The sequence below is a fragment of the Mobula hypostoma genome, chromosome 11 (genome assembly GCF_963921235.1).
Source record: "Mobula hypostoma chromosome 11, sMobHyp1.1, whole genome shotgun sequence".
In the NCBI taxonomy this organism is placed as follows: domain Eukaryota; kingdom Metazoa; phylum Chordata; class Chondrichthyes; order Myliobatiformes; family Myliobatidae; genus Mobula; species Mobula hypostoma.
In genome coordinates, this window is record NC_086107.1 from 69854332 (window position 1) to 69874590 (window position 20259).

At 45.2% G+C, this 20259-nt stretch overlaps 1 protein-coding gene across 2 annotated transcripts in view; it reads right to left on the reverse strand.

Moving 5' to 3' along the window:
• Nucleotides 1-19663, reverse strand: part of LOC134354315 (mucin-2-like) — a 94583-nt gene extending 74920 nt beyond the window's left edge. For both annotated transcript variants that reach the window (XM_063063242.1, XM_063063241.1), the window contains exon 1: nucleotides 19526-19663. In XM_063063242.1, the coding sequence (XP_062919312.1) occupies nucleotides 19526-19592 (67 nt within the window). In that variant the 5' untranslated portion in view covers nucleotides 19593-19663. The remainder of the gene's footprint in view (nucleotides 1-19525) is intronic.
• Between the last annotated feature and the right edge of the window lie 596 nt (nucleotides 19664-20259).

A 20259-nucleotide genomic window follows, 5' to 3' on the forward strand; every position in this document is an offset into this window, starting at 1 on the left:
CTGCCTTTTTCAAACATTATCCTGCATATAATTGCCCAGCAACTCTATTTTTAAATTCATTTTCAATTTCTCTTCATTTTGCAGTTGATTTCTGAGCAATTGCAATGACCCTGTTCTTTGTCACTGTATGTTTCAATCACTACTGTGTATCTCCAATTCCATGTCATTTCAGCTGGTCACTCGTGATTGTGCTCATTTCCAGCAAACAGGTCTGTGAGACCTCCTCACACTGGGTGATGGCAGTCAGTATATAAAGAAACCAAATCAAGGCTAAGCAGCCGTGGATGACACTGGTAAGGGAATTGCAGTGCCAAAACATGAACAACTATACTGACTCCTGCAGTACTAGGACTGTAATGGGACAGTGTGAGCAATTATACTGGCTTCTGTAGTACTGGGACCGTAATGGGACAGTGTGAGCAACTATACTGGCTTCTGCAGGACTGGGAGCATTATGGGACAGTGTGAAAACTGTACTGGCTCCTGTAGTACTGGGACAGTAATGGGAGAGTGTGAGCAATGATACTGGCTCTCGTACTACTAGGACCGTAATGGGAAAGTGTGAGCAATTATACACTCCTGTAGTACTGGGACCGTAATAAGAAAGTGTGAGCAACTATACTGGCTCGAGTAGTACTGCAAACGTAATAGGACCGTATGAAAACCATACTGGCTCCTGTAGTACTAGGGCCGTAATGGGACAGTGAGAGCATATATACTGGCTCCTGCAGTACTGGGACCATAATGGGACAGTGTGAGTAACTATACTGGCTCCTGTAGTAGTGGGTCTGTAATGGGACAGTATGAGGAACTATATTGGCTCCCTTAGTTCTGGGACTGTAATGGGACAGTGAGAATGACTATACTGGCTCCCGCAGTACTGGGACATTAATGGGAAATTGTGGGCAACTATACTGGTTCCTGTAGTACTGAGACTGTAATGGGACAGTGAGGAATTATACTGGCACCTGTAGTGTGGTGGCTGTGATGGGTCAGTGTGAGCAATTGTACTGGCTCCTGTAGTACTGGGCCTGTAATGGGACAGTGTGAGCAACTATAATGGCTCTTGTAGTACTGGGACAATAATGGGACCGTGTGAGCTACTATACTGGCTTCTTCAGTAATGGAAATGTAGTGGGACAGTATGAAAGCTATGCAACACACATCAAAGCTGCTGGTGAATGCAGCAGGCCAGGCAGCATCTCTTGGAAGAGGTACGGTCGACGTTTCGAGCCCAGACCCTTCGTCAGGACTAACTGAAAGAAGAGCTAGTAAGAGATTTGAAAATGGGATACGAGAGGATCATGGGACAGAAGGCCCAGGGAGAAGGAAAAGGGGGAGGGGGGAAACCCAGAGGATGGGCAAGGAGTATAGTCAGAGGGACAGAGGGAGAAAAAGGAGAGAGAGAGAGAGAAAGAATGTGTGTATATAAATAAATAACAGATGGGGTACGTGGGGGAGGTGGGGCATTAGCGGAAGTTAGAGAAGTCAATGTTCATGCCATCAGGTTGGAGGCTACCCAGACGGAATATAAGGTGTTGTTCCTCCAACCTGAGTGTGGCTTCATCTTTACAGTAGAGGAGGCCATGGATAGACATATCAGAATGGGACTGGGATGTGGAATTAAATATGTCTATCCATGGCCTCCTCTACTGTAAAGATGAAGCCACACTCGGGTTGGAGGAACAACACCTTATATTCCGTCTGGGTAGCCTCCAACCTGATGGTATGAACATTGACTTCTCTAACTTCTGCTAATGCCCCACCTCCCCCTCGTACCCCATCCGTAATTTATTTATATACACACATTCTTTCTCTCTCTCTCCTTTTTCTCCCTCTGTCCCTCTGACTATACCCCTTGCCCATCCTCTGGGTTCCCCCCCCCCCACTTTTCCTTCTCCCTGGGTCTCCTGTCCCATGATCCTCTCATATCCCTTTTGCCAATCACCTGTCCAGCTCTTGGCTCCATCCCTCCCCCTCCTGTCTTCTCCTATCATTTTGGATCTCCCCCTCCCCCTCCCACTTTCAAATCTCTTACTAGTTCTTCCTTCCGTTAGTCCTGACGAAGGGTCTCGGCCCAAAACATCGACTGTACCTCTTCCTGGAGATGCTGCCTGGCCTGCTGCGTTCACCAGCAACTTTGATGTGTGTTGCTTGAATTTCCAGCATCTGCAGTATTCCTCATGTTTGCTTATGAAAGCTATACTGGCTCCTGTAGCAATGTGACCATAATGGGACAGTATGAGAACTTATACTTGCTCCTGTAGCACTGGGTCTGTAATGGAACAGTGTGAGCAACTATATTGGCTCCCCTAGTTATGGGACTGTGATGGGACAGTTAGATCAACTGAACTGGCTTCTGCAGTACTGGGACTGTAATGGGACAGTGTGAGCAATTATCCTGGCTTCTATAGTACTGGGACAATAATGGGACAGTGTGAGCAACTATACTGGCTCCTGCAGTACTGGGACTGTAATGGGACAGTGAGAGCAACTATACTGCCTCCCATAGAGCTGGGACCGTAATGGGACAGAGTGAAAACTACACAAGCTCCTGTTGTACTGGACCATAATGGGGCAGTAAGAGCAAGTATATTCACTCCTGTAGTACTGGGACTGTAATGGGACAGTGTGAGCAATTATAGGGGCTCCTGCAGCACTGTAATGGGACAGTGTGAGGAATTATACTGGCACCTGTGGTACTGGGGCTGTGATGGAACAGTATGAGCAATTATACTGGCTCCTATAGTGCTGGTCCTGTAATGGGACAATGAGAGCAATTATACTGGCTCCTGTAGTACGAGGTCTGTAATGGGACAGTGTGAGCAATTAAACTGGCTCCTGTAGTACTGGGACAATAATGGTACAGTGTGAGCAACTCTACTGTCTCCTGCAGCACTGGGATAGTGTGAGCAATTGTACTGGCTCCTGTGGTACTAGCTCTGTAATGGAACAATGTGAGAAACTATACTGGCTTCCGTAGTACTGGAACTATAATAGGACAGTGTGAACAATTATACTGGCTCCTGTAGTACTGGGACTGTAATGGGATAGCGTGAGCAACTATACTGTCTCCTGTTGTTACCGGGATTGTAATGAGACTGTGTGTGCAACTATACTGGTGCCTGTGATACTGGGACTGTAATGGGACAGTGTGAGCTATTATACTCACCTGTAGTACTGATTCTGCAATGGGACAGTATGAGCAACTATACTTGCTCCTGTAGTAGTGGGACCGTAACGGGACAGTGTGAGCAACTATACTGGCTTCTACAGTACTAGGACAGTAATGGGACAGCGTAAGCAACAATACTGGCTCCTGTAGTAGTGGGACCATAATGGGACAGGGTGAACAACTATACTGCCTCCAGTAGTACTGGGACTGTAATGGGACTCTGAGACCGTAATGGGACAGTATGAGCAATTACGAGGGAATCTGCAGATGCTGGAATTTCAAGCAACACAAATAAAAGTTGCTGGTGAACGCAGCAGGCCAGGCAGCATCTATAGGAAGAGGTACAGTTGACGTTTCGGGCCAAGACCCTGCGACAGGACTTACAGTCGACGTTTCGGGCCGAGACCCTGACGAAGGGTCTCGACCCAAAACATCGACTGTACCTCTTCCTATAGATGCTTCCTGACCTGCTGCATTCACCAGCATTTTTTATGTGTGCAGTGTGAGCAATTATACTGGCTCCTGTAGTACTGAGTCTGTAATGGGACAATATGAGCAACTATACTGCATCCTATAGTAATGGGACAGTGTGAGCAGCTATACTGGTTCCTGTGGTACTGGGACTGTATGGCCAATGCAAGCAACCATAGATAGCCTCTTGGACATCAGAAATGCACAGTATGAGAACATTGCAGCATAAGAAATAAAAGCTGGAGAAGGCCATTCATCCTCCAACCCCTGCCCAGCCTCTTAACAAGTCCTGGCTGCAATTTTACTCCTCCTTAACATATAAAAATCTTCTAACACTCACAAATTGTGAGGTGAAGAGATTTCCTCCCATCTCCATCCTGAATGTCCGGCCCTTCATTCTGGGATTGTGACTTCATATCAGGATATCCCTGCCAGAAGACACATTATCCAGATATCTATACATTGTTAAGACCCATAAAAAAGATGATTTCATTAGATCATTGCTTGTGCTTCAACTGTTAAGAATACTCGGGATTCATATTTCCTCCTGCAACAAACCAACACTCCCATGAATCAAACTGGTGAATGTTCATTGTACACCGTCTATCACAAGTACATTCTGCACTAGGACAGGATGCGAGGCCAATGTACAATCTGGTCAGTTTACCATGTTCACTCTCACCAACTGGAGCAAAACACCTCTGTTCTTGCACTCAAGTTATTTTGAAATAAAAACCTATATAAAATATGTCTACCTTATTTATTGTTGTACTTATACTCTCTTTCAATGCTTCGTATACGGGGATGCGCATGTCCCTCTGAACACTAATAACAGTCAACCTTTCACCTCACCCACCAGATATCAAAGTAATGTACAAAAACGTAGGTGAGAGATCCTGTGTGTTTAAGTAAAACACAAGCTAGATTGGCTGAGTCCTGATGAAGGGTCTCAGCCCAAAACATCAACTGTTTATTCTTTTCCACAGGTGCTACCTGGCCTGCTAAGTTCCTCCAGCATTTTGTGCGTGTTACTCTGGATTTCATAGAAACATAGAAACATAGAGAACCTCCAGCACAATACAGGCCCTTCGGCCCACAAAGCTGTGCTGAACATGTCCTTACCTTAGAACTACCAAGGCTTTACCCATAGCCCTTTATTTTTCTAAGCTCCATGTACCTATCCAGGAGTCTCTTAAAAGACCCCATCGTTTCTGTCTCCACCACAGCCGCTGGCAGCCCATTCCACACACTCACCTCTTTCTGTGTTTATAAAAAAAAACGTACCCCTGACATCTCCTCTGTACCTACTTCCAAGCACCTTAAAACTATGCCCTCTCGTGCTAGCCATTTCAGCCCTGGGAAAAAGCCTCTGACTATCCACATGATCAATGCCTCTCATCATCTTATACACCTCTACCAGGTCACCTCTCATCCTCCGTCGCTCCAAGGAGAAAAGGCCGAGTTCACTCAACCTATTTTCATGAGGCATGATCCCCAGTCCAGGCAACATCCTTGTAAATCTCCTCTGCACCCTTTCTATGATTTACATGTCCTTCCTATAGTGAGGTGACCAGAATTGAGCACAGTAGTGAGGTCTGACCAGGGTCCTATATAGCTGCAACATTACCTCTCAGCTCTTAAACTCAATCCCACAATTGATGAAGGTCAATGCACCGTATGCCTTCTTAACCACAGAGTCAACCTGCGTAGCAGCTTTGAGTGTCCTATGGACTCAGACCCCAAGATCCCTCTGATCCTCCACACTGCCAAGAGTCTTACCAGTAATAATATATTCTGCCATCATATTTATCTGTGCTGATGTCCATCTGCCACTTCTCAGCCCAGTTTTGTATCCTATCAATGTCCCGCTGTAACCTTTGACAGCCCTCCACACTATCCACAACACCCTGAACCTTTGTGTCATCAGCAAATTTTCTAACCCATCCCTCCACTTCCTCATCCAGGTCATTTATAAAAATCACGAAGAGTAGGCGTCCCAGAACAGATCCCTGAGGCACACCACTGGTCACTGACCTCCATGCAGAATATGACCCGTCTACAACCACTCTTTGCCTTCTGTGGGCAAGCCAGTTCTGGTACCACAAAGTAATGTCCCCTTGGATCCCATGCCTCCTACTTTCCAGCATCTCTTGTTTGTGATTGGCAAGATTCATTCATTGAGGAAACAACAAGTGAGCTTGTCATTCAGTTCACAGTCCAGAAGAGCACTAGAGCACTGAACACAAGATGTACTCAGAACTATTTATTGATTGATTGATTGAGCTACAACAAGGTCCTTCCAGCCCTTTCAGCCTCGCTGCCCAGCAATCCTCCAATTTAATCCTAACTTAATCACAAGACAATTTACAATGACCAATTATCATACCAACTGGTACGTCGTTGGACTGTGGGAGGAAACCGGACCACGCGGAGGAAACTCACACAGTCACGGGGAGAATGTACAAATTCCTACAGGCAGCGGCAGGAATTGAACCCAGTTGCTGTAAGGTGTTCCGCTAACCACGATGCTACCTGTAAAGGTCTCTGGTTTCACGTATGTAGCCATCCACAAATTCATGACTGCTTGTAATTGCAGAGAATTATGGACAGAGCTCAGAAGATCACGGAAAGCAGCCTCTCCTCCATGGACTCTGTCTACACTGCTTGCTTCCTCACTAAAGCACCCCACAAAATCAAAGACCTCACCCACCTGTCATGGTCATTTCTGTCCTTTTCCATCAGGCCAAAGATACAAAAAGCTGAAAACACATTCCATCAGGCTCAAGGGTAGTTTTTATCCTGATCTAATGATCATTCCCTAGTTTCCCTAGTATGATAAGATGGAGCCTTGACATTACAATCTACCTTGTTATGACCTTGAACCTTCTTGTTTACCAGCACTGCACTTTCTCTGCAGCTGTTACACTTTATTCTGCATTGCTATTGTTTTACCTTGTTCTGCCTCAGTGCGCTAATAACCTTAATGTGGTGGTTCTGTGTTAGAGGGAGTCAGAGGGTGAGGTGGATTTCTTTAGGAGGCCCCACATTGGCTCAGTGCCCAAAGGCCTACGATGGAGACACCTCAGGGAAGATGGCGGTGCACTCGGTCTCTTTGGTCTTTCCGGGCTCAAACAAAGGTGTAATTGTTCGTCCTTTGCATCTTTTGTGCGATTGCAAGATATTGTGGATATTAAGAATATCAAATGCTGCAGGCCTGCCAGACTGGTGAGCTGCTCGGTGGCAGTGGAGCTGAATTTGTTACACACCGTGCCGTTGCCCGCTACAGCTACCCAAGGAGGAAGGCACCAGAGGCACTATGCGGCCCAACAAACGGTGACAATGGTTGACTTGGATGTTTTTCTTAGGACACAGCTGGATATTGGCCATGTAGAATACTACAAGTCCGGTTCACTGGTTCATTGGTGAGACGGATGGTCGGGGAGCCGGGTGGCCTCGGTTGTTGCATGGATCAGGCCCTCATGCCACGGAGTCGCTCTTTGCAGAAGGAGACACTGGAGGGGGTGTGGGAGAGTGTTGGAGTCCATGCTGGGCTGGAGGCTGGCCTTTCCTCTGGGTGCTGCTTTCCAGTTTTTGCTCGGTGGAAGACAGGCTGGGTTGCGTTCATCTGCGGCTGCACAACTGCATGATGAGGGACTGCTACGTGTTCATTCTTGCAGAAACATGGCTCCAGGACAAGATCTATGCACCATCAACCTACAGGCCGAGACGCCCAGAGACTTGGGCTCAATTATTTTGTGAGTGTATGTTTTTCTGCCATCATAACGATATGTATTGTGTGTGCAGTGTGCTGTGTGTTGGACCTTGGCCCCAGAGGAATGCTGTTTCGTTTGGCTGGACTCTGGTGTATGGTTGACTGACAAACTTGAAGTTGAACTTGAAAAGAATACTATTAGGCTCCAACATTTCAGACTAACTGCTCTATAGATCCCTGATCTCCCTTTCTCCTTCCTTCCTTACACGTTGGGATTGCATTTGCTACTTTCCAATGTGTGGGAACTGTCTGGTATCTCCGGAATTTTGGAAGATGACAACCAATGTGTCCATCGTCTCCATAGTCAAAACCCTGCTCATCTTGTTCAGGGCACTTATTCTCTTTCAGTCCTCATAATTTCCACAATATTTTCTCACTAATTTAGTTCCTTTTGGTTCCAAATTCACTCTGACCTGCTCTGCCCCACTGTTTCCAAAAGGGTTTCTAAGTCTTTTCCCTGAAGACCGACACAGAATGCATGGATAATTTCTCTGTCAATTCTTTATCCTCCAATATGGTTTCTCCTGGCTCAGTCTGAGACCCACATCAGATTTTTCTCATCTTTATCTTCTGATGAGGTGCTTGACCTGTTGAGCTCTTCCAACATTTTGTATCTGTTTTCCTTTTCTGCATTTTACATACTGTGAAGTTTTTACAGTATGTTTCTATATTTCTTACTCATTTATTCTACTTTCCCTTTCCTTTATAACGACCCATTTTTGCTTGAAGACTACTGTATTCTCTTATCACAATCTAATTAAAAAAGGTTGAACCAACTGGACTAGATGTGTGGAAAAGTTACCATATGAGAATTCAGACACATGGAGTCTACTTTTCCACACATTGCAACTAATGACATCAGAAGAAGATTTTCTATTCACAGTAACTATGGTAGCTAAGCAGACGCATAAGGAGACCGAACAAAAACAGATTTATGAGAAAGCCCTTTAATAAGTTGGACTCTATCAGACAAGTAGCGGGTAAAGTCATTAAAGTTTACTATGATCAATGATATAAGCTGTTGATGTGCCAAGCTCCCGGAAAGATACAATATGAAATCAGGATGTTTGGCCCATTAAGTCAGCGCTGAAGATCCACCACCAGTTTATTCAAATCCTACATTCATTCCATTTTTTAAACATTCTGCATTCTCTTTTTTATTTAATCTCATTTTTTATTCTGCATTTTGTTTCATTTCTGCATTGTCTTCAACTCTGCTCTAGAATCTGCCACTCATCTGCACGCTAGGGGCAACTTTCATAGCCAATTAACTTCTCAATATGTATGTCTTTAGGGCATGAGAGGAAATTGAAGTACCTGGGGGTAACTCACAGGCTGAGAGAGAGAACATAGCATCTCCACACAGACACGTCAGATTGAATAGCGTGACTCATGCTTAGAGAGAGAACATAGGATCTCCACACAGACACGTCAGATTGAATAGCGTGACTCATGCTTAGAGAGAGAACATAGCATCTCCACACAGACACGTGAGATTGAATAGTGTGTTTAACACTGTGGGGTTGCAGACTGAACACTGTAAGGCCACAACTCTGTACCGACCCAGAGAAGAATAATAGGCTCCAACATGTTCCCTGCCACGCATATCGGGGTAACTTGTTTATAGATTTCTGCTCTATCAAGTGGGGACACAGAGTTGTCATCCTTGTGGTGTTGAGAGAACAGAAGCTTCTCTCTGAATTTTCTGGCAATGTGAACAGGATAGCGGAGGGCTGAGGTTTAGTTAATTGAGCAGAATTAGATAAAGATGATAAATGGTTACTAGGTGACAGCACTATTGGTCAAGACTGCAGTGAAGAAAGCCTTAGAAATGGAAACTGTTAGCAAGATCTTTCCAAAGAATGTGCATTGATTACTGCGAGAAGGGAGAAGGTCACTTAATACACTCAAATTGGGTTAAAGGTGAAATGTATTTTCAAAGAACCTGCAATGATTAATGTAAGAAGGGAAATGGTCACTTAATATATTCAAATTAGGTGATGGTGAAACATTAAGGAAGACGATGTCCTGAAGCTTTTGGAATGCATCAAGTTGGATAAGTTACCGGGACTGCATGAGATGTACCCCAGGCTACTGTGGGAGGTGAGGGAGGAGATTGCTGAGCCTCTGGCAATCATCTTTGCATCATCAATGGGGATAGGAGAGGTTCTGGAGGGTTGGAGGTTTGCCAATGTTGTTCCCTTATTCAAGAAAGGGAGTAGAGATAACCCAGGAAATTATAGAACAGTAAGTCTTCAGTGGTTGCTAAGTTGATGGAGAAGATCCTGAGAGGCAGGATTTATGAACATTTAGAGAGGCATAGTATGATTAGGAGTAGTCAGCATGGCTTTGTCAAAGCAGGTCGTGCCTTACGAGCCTGATTGAATTTTTTGAGGATGTGACTAAACACATTGATGAAGGTAGAGCAGTAGATGTAATGTGTATGGATTTCAGCAAGGCATTTGATAAGGTGCCCCATGCAAGGCTTATTGAGAAAGTAAGGAGGCATGGGATCCAAGGGGCCTTGCTTTTTGGATCCAGAATTGGTCTGCACATAGAAGACAAAGAGCCGAGAGGTAATGTTGCAGCTATATAGGACCCTGGTCAGACCCCACTTGGAGTACTGTGCTCAGTTCTGGTCACCTCACTACAGGAAGGATTTGGAAACTATAGAATGGGTGCAGAGGAGGTTTACAAGGACGTAGCCTGGACTGGGGAGCATAGGTTGAGTGAATTTGGCCTTTTCTCCTTGGAGCGACGGAGGATGAGAGGTGACCTGATAGAGGTGTATAAGATGATGAGAGGCATTGATCGTGTGGATAGTCAGAGGCTTTTTCCACAGGCTGAAATGGCTAGCACGAGAGGGCACAGTTTTAAGGTGCTTGGAAGTAGGTACAGAGGAGATGTCAGGAGTAAATTTTTTTTACGTAGAGGGTGGTGAGTGCGTGGAATGGGCTGCCGGCGACGGTGGTGGAGGCGGATACGACAGGGTCTTTTAAGAGACTCCTGGATGGCTACATGGAGCTTAGAAAAATAGGGGGCTATGGGTAACCCTAGGTAATTTCTGAAGTAAGTACATGTTTGGCACAGCATTATGGGGCCAAAGGGCCTGTATTGTGCTGTAAGGTTTCTGTGTTTCTGTGCTCAGTCCCGTACTATAACAGAGCTTACTCTCAAAGAACAGAGATTCATTTTCACATATCATGGTTTAGTAGAAGAACTAACCTCAGATCAAGCACCCCCACCCCACCTTCTCATTTACAAATAAAACAAAATTTCCAACTTTATTAATTCCAGTTGTTCTGTCACAGAGTCAAATATCAGTGAGAATTACTGAATAGCTGAAGAAACTAGAGATGCCAAGGAGACATCAATTAGCCAACAATTTTCTGTCCCACCAGCATTTCAGAATTAGGGTGGTGCAGTGGTAGAGATGGTGCCTTACAGAGTCAGAGAATCTGGTTCAGTCCTGACCTCAGGATCTGTCTGTGTGCAGCGGACATTATCACCCTGTGACAGATTTCCTCCCTCAGTAAGTTAATTAGCTGTTTAAATTGCTGAGAGTGTGTGTGGGAGTGAGTGTGCGTGTGCGTGGGAGTGAGTGTGAGTGTGTGTGGGAGTGAGTTTGTGTGTATGTGTGTGATAGAAGATGACAGAATGTGGAGAGAATTGGATTAACGTTGAGTTAATGTAAACGGGTGGTTGACGGTTGGGGTGGACTCAGAGGACAAAAGCCCTTTTCCATGATGTGTCTCTCCATGATTCCATGGAAACTATTATAGCCCTGCTGAGTTACCAATAGGTAGGAAATTCTGAACAAAGTTGAGTTCATGATTTGAGCCATAGAAAGAAAGAATTGAAAGAAAATGGTGGAGTTGTGTATTAACAACACCTGGCAAATCCAATGATTGGCAACGGCCCATTGGACTGGTGGGTGAAGAATATATCACCAGAAGTAACTCTGGTGAAAATAGATCAAGTTGGAAGTATGTATGTGAATCACATAGCTCCAGGGAAAGTCCAGGATGAGGACGTCAAAGAGTTCTGTGTTTACTAGGACGTTCCAGAGGTTGATCCAATGGAGGCTTTAGACATAGAGGCACAAGATTCTACTAAACTGAGTCAATAAGCAACACTTTCCTTATCAACAGATGGATACAGTGCCAACAAGTTTCATTGAGATCACTGAAGTGGTTAAGAAAATGTTTGAATAGGTAAAAATCTATAAATAATATGTATGTCTAAATCACTCTTTGATGTGAAAAAAGGAAAAACAAAGTGGTCTACATAAGAATATGGCATACAGCATCGGTATAGGGTCATTGGAGAGTTCAGTAAACCAGTTAATTGCATCCAATCTGCTCTGTCTTCTCATGTCTCCCTGTGTGTTTTACATTATCTGGGTTTAAAATAAACCGCCAGGTGGCCCTCCCAAAATGGAAGCATATTTCGAAACCTTGAGAGCATCTGCCTCTCCCATGGGCTCCAGTTATCAAGTTTCTGTGTCTGTCCTTTTGGCTCTGTTTTAAAAGTAAATATTAAACATTTTGACAATGAGTTTGAAAAATGATATGAAAACAGGAATGATTTCATTAAATGGACTAACCCTTTGGAAAATTTAGATGATTTGAAGTGTTGATGTGGGAGGCAATTCTGCCTTCACTTCCAGCCTGTTGTGGGAGGGGAGGACTGACCACTGCTGAGGGAGAATCTAGCCTGAGGTATCAAAATGTCATAGGAGTACATTCAGAAGCTTTCTTTGACTAGCAATTCTTCTTCCTCTCAACCCTGATGCAGGGCATTGACCTGAGATGTTGACTTACATCTTTTACCTACAAAGATACTACTTGACCTGCTGAGTTCTCCCAGCATTTTTTTTTTTTGCACTTAGGTCATGGTTCCCTGAATACCTCTCCCACGTTGTGAGGTCCTGTGAAACCTTCTTGGACTGAAAGATTGAAATGTTCACTAATCTTCCTGAGTAGCTGGAGAGCAACTAGTATAACAACCCACAAGTTTACACTCTTAGCTGGATGTTTGTTTCAGGAAGACCATGTATTTCCTTCATATTTGTGGGATCTGTTCTGGGTGGCTGCACTCACATACAGGAGAATTTGAAATATTCCATGGTTTCACAGATTCAGTATAAGCTCAGAAGTGAACTTCTCTGAAACCCAAGGCTGGATTCTGTCTGTGTTGAGTCTGTCCTGGAACGCTTTGTGAACTCCAGTCAGTTTTCTGAGCTCCAACACAGCTGAGGCTTAAATCAAGACTCCAGACGGACTGAAGTGCTTATGGCAACAGTGAAGAACAGTGCCAAAATTCTGATGGACAGGGACGTATTTGTGTTCTTTAGTTCCCTGGACTTTGCAGAGAGAGAGACAGAGGAGCAGTGTGTGAGAGCAAAAGCATTGAGAACAATTACAGGGTTCAGCTGGCAGTTACCAGTCAAAGGCAGAGCACACAGAGTTGATGCCTGGGGAACACACAGCAGAGTTCCCCAGTTTCTAAGCCAGTTTGACCCTTGGTCTTAGTGGTGTAGTGCCCATATGTTCTTCTATATTTCTTCCTAGTAAAGCAAGGAAAGAGACAAATAATAATTGTGATGTCCAACAATAATTGAGAAACAGCAGTGACTCATGCAATGATGCAAGGAAAGTGATATCACGTGGCATTCATTGCTCTTAAAGGTACGTCCACCCATCTTCATACTTCTGTTAATAGACCATGAACAACAATAACTGTCCGTTTCTTTTCAATCATTAACTAGTTGACTATTTCTGTTCCTGAGCACAATAATAACAATTTCCTAACAAAATTTTCTTCCTGAAGCAATACCCAAAAGGCAGGCCAGGCAGCATCTATGGAAAGAAACAGACAGTCGAATGTGTGCTATTGCACTTTGATAGGGCAAGCTAGGGTAGGACTTACAGAGTGAATGGTACAGCACTGAACAGGAGGATCTGGGAATACAGATCCATAATTCCTTGAAAGTGGTGTTACAGGTAGACAGGGTGGTAAGAAGAGCTTCATAAATCAGAGCCTTGAGTATAGTGGTTATATTGACTTTGTATAAGATGTTGGTGAGACCAAATTTAGAGTGTTGTGTGCAGTTCTGGCCATCTACCTACATGAAAGCTTGAAAGAGGGCCGAGAAAATTTGCCAGGACTTGAGGATTGCTATAGGGAAAGGTTGAACAGGTGAGTACTTTATTCCCTGGAGCCTAGGAGAATGAGGAGAAGTCTTACAAGGATGTACAAAATTATATGGGGTATAGGTAGGGTAAACACATGCTGGCTTTTTCCGCTGAGGTTGGGAACGGGGTGACAGTAGAGGTGGTAGGAGTGGGTTTGATTGCACCACTTAAAGAGACATTTGAATAGCTACTTGAATGGGAGGAGTATGAAAGACTATGATCTAGGTGCGAGTAGATGGGACTAGGCAAAAGAAACAAGTTGGCATGGGCTAGATGGGTCGAAGGGCCTGTTTCTGTGCTGTAGTCTACTATGACTCTATGACAGTCAGTGTTCCAGATGAAAAGTCTTGACCTGAAATGTCAACTATCATTTTCCTCCATAGATGCTGCCTGACCCCTTGAATATGTCCAGTATTTTGTGGGAGCTCCAGATTCCAGCATCTGCAGTCTATCTTTCATCTTCAGAGTTTGCTTCCTGCCTGCCTTCTTGCCCTCATGCATGCGTCATTGTGCATCAGCTTCTGATTGAGACTCCCTTCCTTCCTTTCTCTTTTGTCACTCTGACCTTCCCTCCCTGGGCATGTTCCAGTGTCCACCAGGGCTCTCTCAGCCTCTTGTGGCTGCTCCTCAGCTACAGCGTACTGATCCGGAAGCAAGATCTCCAGTCTCCCACACAGCACAACGTCATCTGCCTTCAGCACACACGGCCTAGTCAGTGTACTATGTATATGCAGAGTGTGAGAAGCTGCAGCCTCAATCTGACTATGTGAAGGGGAAATACTCCGAGTTATGGCCTCACGTTCCTGGTTTTTGGTCACCTAGTGCGGGGAGGGGGAGGCGGGGTGGGTGGGTTAGGAGATCTCCTGGCCAGTTGGTTCCTGGGCCTGGTGAAAGTGGCCATTTTTGGATCCAGACAGCAGGCAATCAAGGGTTCTGTCCAAGCTGACTGCCTGCATAACTTGCCCTTTTTTTTGTTTTGAACGTGCTGTGTATGTTATTCACCTTGGCCCCAGAGGAACACTGTTTCATTCAGCTGTATTCATGTACGGTTAAATGATTAAACTTGAATTTGATTTGATTTAACTTAACTTATCTTGTTCTCTGCCCTCACTTCGCTTAACGTGAGAGAAGCACTTGATGCCCCTGGGTCTCCACTTGATGGACTTTCAAAGCATGGGGGGAGCTTATTGAAACCCACCACATGCTGAAACATTCAGATGGAGTGGACACGGAAATGATGTTTCTAGCAGTAGGAGAGTCTAGGATCTGAGGCTGCAGCTTCAGAATGAAGGAATGAGATGTGATGAGGAAGAAATTTTCAGCCAGAGGGTAGTGAATCTGTGTAATTCTTTTCCACAGAGGGTTATGGAGCCCATCATTTAAGTCAGAGCTGATAGGTTCTTCAATGATAAAGGGGTTAAAGGTTACAGAGAGAAAGTGAGAGAATTGGATTGAGATAGGGAAATTAAAATCAGCAATGATTGAATGGGGGAGCAGAAACCTAATTCTGCTCTTATATCTTATATTCTTATGGTCTTAATTATCCAGCAATTTCAATATCCCTCTGCAAAACATTCCATTTGAGAGGCCTGGTTCCTCTCTGCACTCAGTTTCCAGCATGTGTATCATTCCCCAAAGATACTAATCCATGCCCTGACTAACCTGCATGGAAGCACTCACCATTCTCGGCAGTTGCCTTCTTGAAGGACCAACGTAGTGAACAGTCATCCTCACTGGCAGTAGATAAGCCACCTTGGAGGATATCCTGAGCTCAGGGATGGTTGCTGAACCCTAACTCTTTGACTGTCATGTGAGCCACCACTCTGTGCCAAAGCACTTGCAGTGTCAACAGGTTCCAGCCGCAGAGAGGAAACCTGTTTTGCTCCTGGGTCATGTCCCGAGTGAAGCTGTTTCCCATTCCACAATAGCTTTTCCTAGCTTGTAGAATTCCACATTCCTCTTCAAACCTCAGGTCCAATGATTCCGCTGGATTCTGTGCAGTGGTGGTCCTGCCTGTGTCTGCAACCTGACAATGTATCACTAACTCTTCTCTGCTGGTGCCTGGTTGCACATATCAAGTACACAGCTCTCGGAAATCTCAGAGGGTGCAGGATTACAATGGCCCTTCAAAGTCGTTCTTACATCCTCATAAGAAACTTCTTCTGCGGTCTGCACAGTTTCCATTTGTCATATTGCTTCTCGGAGGGACACAGAAGGAGGCCATTGAGCCTCTCAGTTCGAGGCCAGTGGCCTGTGGCCAATTAACCTTTCCACACACACTTGGAATTTGGGAGGAAATGGGAGAACTACTCAGCTACAGAGAGAACCTACAAACTCCACACGGACAGAGCTGGTGGTCAGGATCAGACCTGGGTCGCTGGGGCTGTAACTGATGAGCTGCACTGATGAGTTGCTCCATTCTGTATCCTCCCTCAGGAAATTCATTCAGAGCACCTTCACTCACTCCCTGTACAGAGCAAACTAGTTACCACTCATACCTCAAACAAGAGGAAATCTGCAGGCGCTGGAAGTCCAAGCACCACACACAAAGTGCTGGAGGAACTCAGCAGGCCAGGGGGCACCTATGGATGTTCCTGGCCACTTGTTTCCTCCTGGCTCGTTAACACCCTCCATGCCCACAACCTGTAGCATTGCTGTCCAGTCAAAAAAACTCCATTTCCTTTCACACCCCCTGGATTCCCAATGGCTATCCTTCATTAGGAGTTTGAAGAGATTTGGCATGACACCAACAACTCAAGCAATTTTTTACAGATATCCCATGGAAAGCATTCTGATTTGTTGCATCACTGTCTGATACGGATGCCTCAAATCACAGCATTGAAAGAGGGGTGTCGACAGTCAGCTCCATCACAAGCACAAACCTCCACGCCATCATGGACATCTTCAAAACGCAGTGTCTCGGGAAGGCGGCATCCATCATTAAGGACCAACATCATCCAGGACATGCCTTCCTCTCATTGCTACCATCAGAAAGGAGGTACAGGAGCCTAAAGACACGCGCTTAATGCTTTAGGAGTAGCTTCTTTCCTTCTGCTATTAGATTTCTGAATTTCTGAATTAACCCATGAACACTATCTCTTTTGTACTGCCGCCACAAAACAACAAACTTCATGTTGTATGTCCATGATAATCAACCTGACTGATTCTGATTGATTCTAGTTATTTCCTCAAAGCAAAGTTTAGTCCTTGTCACCAATGTAGCATCTTCTAGTAAGGCAGTGACAGTATGAGCTTCTAACCAATATCCTTCACTGAAGGTGAAGAACAACCAGCTCCCAGGCGTGGCTGGAGCAATAATGTATCAAACATCAGACCGCATGGTACACATTGTCCTTAAGTGTATGTACACGTACATAAATAGTGTACCATATGTAGCTACCTTCTGAGATGTAGTCCATCATCACTCTCAGATAAGTGCGGTGGGATTGCTCTACACGGTATTCCCAGACAAAGCCACCCTGGAAAACTTTGACAGAAGAGATTTTACAGATGCTGGAAATCTGGAGTAACAGACACAAATGGCAGTAACTCTCAGCAGGTCAGGCAGTGTCTATGGAGGGAAATGGGCAGACAACATTTCCGGATGAGACCTTCTTCAGGACTGGAAAGAAAGTGGTAACAGCCGGAGTAAGGAGGTGTGGGGAGACGAGTCCAGCCAAGGGGGAAAGGCGGGTGGGTAGAGGAGATTATTCATTCAGCAGTGGAAAGAAAGGGTCCCAGTGTATTGTGCTGCTGGACAAATGGCGCAAGGCTGGCTGGAACCCACATTAATATCTACCCTGACAAACAGCAGCAACGGCCAGGCAGCTGAGCCAATCCCAGATCCCCCGCGGCTGCTGCTGTCCTTCCAGAGCAGTGTCCAAGAATCCCGGTGGGACACACATCCCTCCCACTAAGACCCCGGGGTGCTGGATGATTTTGGAGATGCTGCACTGGGCACAGTGGACTTGCCTTGAACAGCTTTAAATATCCCTAGTGTTCGTCTAACACCACCCTGAGCAGTGCATTCCAGGGAGCTATCACTCTCTGTGTAAAAAAAAAACTGCCACCTCTGACATCTCCCCTAAATTTTCATCCACTGACCCAAAAAGGATGTCCTCTAGTATTAGCCATTGCCACCCTGAGCAAAAAACATTGTCCCAACACTCTGTCTTTGCCTTTATGACCTTATACACCTCAACAGCCACATCAAAGTTGCTGATCTTGCCCTGCACCCCCTGAATGACTTGCTGTTTTCCCACCTCTGAAGAGGAGAGACTGGGAAGAAATGAGAGTGAGAGTCTGGGGACCACCAGCAAAGTCATGGCCACACTGACCAATCACTGTGTGAAACAGATTTAAACATTTAAACCATCAGAGGTTAAACAGCAGCAGCAACAGTTTAGCAACTCCACCAGTAAACTAGGGGGCAGTAATCTCTTACTCATCACCAGGAGTTCAGCCACGGGTTTAAGCATTTACAGGAACTTACTGACTATCCTGATGTTAAAGCCTTGCCGGTAACCAGCGTCACGCCTGTGCTGGAGAACCAATGGCTGAATGGACAGCAGCAAGATTGGCTTCAGAATTGCAGCCTGTCCATCTGAAAGGCTGAGCACACTAGGACTTGTTTCTTTGCAGCAAAAGACTTGATAGAGGTGTATACGATCGTGAGGCAAAGGCAGAGTGGGGAGACAGTGCTTTTTGCTCAGGGTGGCAACGGCTAATACCAGAGAAGATCCTTTTTGGCTCAGTGGATGAAAATGTAGGGGTGATGTAAAAGGTGGTTGTTTTTTTTTACACAGACGGTGGTAGCTGCCTGGAAGGCACTGCTCAGGGTGGTGTTAGACGAACACCAGGGATATTTAAGAGATGGCCACATGGGTAAAAGAAAAAAAGAATGGTTATGAGCTGCGTAGGAAAGAAGGTTTAGATTAATTAAGGAGTTAGGGAGTTGATTAAAAGGGTGGCACAACTTTGGGGGCAAAGGGTCCCATATCGGTCGATGTTCTAAATCCTATTTCAGTCTACCATTACCCCTGAGCCCGGCTTGGGCCATGACAAACTCCTTTCTTGTAAGTTAGGGAAGCCCGGTCCTCCCTCTGCCCGATGGGGATAGAGGATATTCCTTCGTTCCCTGGGGCAATCAGGGCGAGGTTGCTTAGATTTGGGGAAAAGGCCAGTTCAAATCCAACAGTTCATATTCCAGGGGATCGCAGACAGAAATGGACATGTTTACAGGGGCCATTCCTCGGTATGTTGGAAAGGGGTGAAAAAGCAAACACCACACTTTTTTTCAGAAAAAGGTAGTGAGGGGCAGGGGCATTTATTTCATACTTCGTGTGGAAGGTGATGGAGTTCTGAATCCCTAGAAATGAGAGCATGAGGGAGTGGTGGACTATTTGTCATTTTCCCTTTCACTCGACTCTGAATTGTTTCCTGGGCGTTAATCGAAAAGTTGCCAAATTTTCTGCAGGTTCTATGGTAACATTTTGTCAAGCATTGATCGTACCACAATTAAAGAGCCTCTGAGGCACAGAAACATCTTTTAGTTTACCACAATTTCCTTTGGCACATCTTCTCTTCATTTTTACATTCGAATATTGATCGAACATTCACTGAATTGGTCCTGTCAGCATTGCCAGGTTCATCACTCGCCGTGCTTGCTCTGAACTGCTCATTGTTCGAAGGAGTTTGTTAATAGATCCATTGAAATCAACTTCCATAATTTGCAAAACATTTGCAAAGTAAGTACAAGAAAGCAATGAAGTTTATTAACAACTGAGGTAATTAAAAGTATGCACTGCTGTCACTTCATCAGCCTCCCCCAACACTACAGCATTACCCTCCCCATTCAAAAGGAAGGGAAAGGTGTTTTCTCTGGTAAGTCTACAGCCAGGAGTCACCTACCTTGAATGCAGGAGGAATTTGCCACCAGTAATGATCCCAAAGCTCCCATAAACAGCCAGTGTAGCATGCTTGAAGCTGTCAGCAGATTCCCCTTGCTTCCAGGCTGAGAAACTGAAGTGTGAATGATTTCTCAGTCCCCAGCTCCTCTACACTGTCCTCTAGTGAGTTGAATTTGTTCTAAACTTGGTTTTATTCTGACTGAAGGGAGCAGGGAGGGGTGGGAAGGAGGGTGTGACGTAAGGTTTACAGTCACCAAAATAAGAACTCTCCCTCTCTCTCTGTCTCTCTGTCTGTCTGTCTCTCTCACAAACACACACACTTCTCTTTATACACAGCAGCCAAAACAAATTCTGACTATTTAACAAGAGCAGTATCAGGGAACTTGGACATCCAGCAGAGATCTATCAAGCAATACACCACAGGTATACACAGCTGGCTGCCTGCTGATGCTGAGTTAACACGTGCTAAGGTTAAAAACGACGAGCATGCCTGGATATCTACTTTACATCGGGTTCATTTGTTGTTTTATTGTATTGGATTCCAAGGTCCTATCAGTACTTCAGGGTCATGGACTTCCTTTCATGGTAGAGAAACAGCCTTGTGACCGCTCTTGACCTCTTAGAAAGGTCAAGAGCAGACACTCCCCTGCATGCAGCAGTGGAGAGAGCTTCACTCAGTCTTCCTCCGACATCACTGGATGGTTGATCCGGACACGTGCATTAATGTGGAGTCAG